The following is a 1391-nucleotide window of genomic DNA, read 5'->3' on the forward strand; positions in this document are numbered from 1 at the left end:
AACATGTCTGTGGGTCTAATAGGTTTCTCTGGCTCTGCTGGCTTCCATACTTTCTCAATCTGCCGGACCTCATGCTGTGTGTTGATATGTACATCATACCCAGCTGTGATGTACAGCTCTGTGTAGATATCAGTTAGATGCAATTTATCTTCTGTCCACCCTTCTTGTGCGCACATGAACTTGTCCTGGAAGTTTGATTGAAGCATCTGCTTGTAAAACATGATGGGGCGAGGCTCTGGTACTGGAACCACCATATCTGTATCAAACAAGTAACAAATTATAAACCTGTGTCTACAAATACCCATGTTAATGTTAGAAACACATGGATTTCAGGGTGAAATATTGTCTCAAGATAATGCTTCATGCATTTCTTCAGGAAACATTATAACTTTCATAATTGGAAGTTAATGTTTGACTGAAGACACTCACAGAAATACATTTATAACTGCCTTAGAAGCTCTACTTTAGCCATAATGACTCAATAAAAATAAATTCCACTCTGAATATATAGATAAAAAGTTATTCAAGCAGGTTCATGGTTTATTTTTAAAAGTGTGAGCAGGCTAGACAGTCCCCTAGTCTTCAGAACCAGCTTGAAAGGATGACTGCGAAAAGCTGCTGACAGTGTTGTGTCCCTGATAATGCATTGCGTCAAATGGAGACCAAAGACCATTGATTAGTGGTTTTTGATCAGTGGTTTTTGATCAGTGGTTGTTGATAAATGGTCATGAGAATTTGCATAATCATGTTGAAGGAACTGACCTCACCGCCCATTGTTCCTTCAGTGGGCTGGTTTCCGTCATTATGCAAATGTGGTGTATATAAGAAACCTGCAGTCAGCTGAGACTGAAGAAGTCACTTGGATGAGTGACGAAACGTTTCTCCCACTGAAAACGCTACGTCCAGGTTAACAGAATCCACCTTTGGAGATGTGGTTTTGGTGGTTTCATTGAGCAATAACCTTCAGCTTGTACTGGGGTGGTTTCTGAGTGTGAAACATCTCAAATGAGAATCATCACCCTCAGGTCAGAGGCCATGGTTCTCAACCAGGAAGGTGGTATCTGTAAGGCCAGATATCACTGAGTGATCCGCCATGTGTTAGCATCTAGCACCATTGCTGTTATGTGCTGGATTGTCTCAGGGGCACCTTTACACAGCCTGCACCTGGGGTCTTGCCTGGTGTGATAGACCCCAGCCTCTATGGATCTTGTGCTCAGAGCTTGTTCCAGAGCTTGTTCAGTCCAGCTTTGTCCAGCTGCTGGTAGGATTTCTGGATGTCAGCCACCTCTTTTATCTGCCGGTGGTACATACCATTCAGAATACCATACCATACCAGAAGCGGAGACAGGGACTGCTACAGAGAGGCCAAGTACAGGTTCACTAAAGAAGTG

The 1391-nt window shown here is 43.1% G+C and overlaps 1 protein-coding gene across 1 annotated transcript in view; it reads right to left on the reverse strand.

Annotated features, from left to right (window-relative positions):
• LOC102215211 (NACHT, LRR and PYD domains-containing protein 12-like) overlaps positions 1 to 1391 on the reverse strand; it is a 30746-nt gene that overhangs the window by 18600 nt on the left and 10755 nt on the right. Inside the window, exon 3 of the mRNA XM_005748640.1 lies at positions 4 to 256. Within this exon, the coding sequence (XP_005748697.1) occupies positions 4 to 256 (253 nt within the window). The remainder of the gene's footprint in view (positions 1 to 3; positions 257 to 1391) is intronic.

The sequence above is a fragment of the Pundamilia nyererei genome, unplaced genomic scaffold, assembly GCF_000239375.1.
Source record: "Pundamilia nyererei isolate P.nyererei 1_Seehausen unplaced genomic scaffold, PunNye1.0 scaffold00225, whole genome shotgun sequence".
NCBI classification, from domain to species: domain Eukaryota; kingdom Metazoa; phylum Chordata; class Actinopteri; order Cichliformes; family Cichlidae; genus Pundamilia; species Pundamilia nyererei.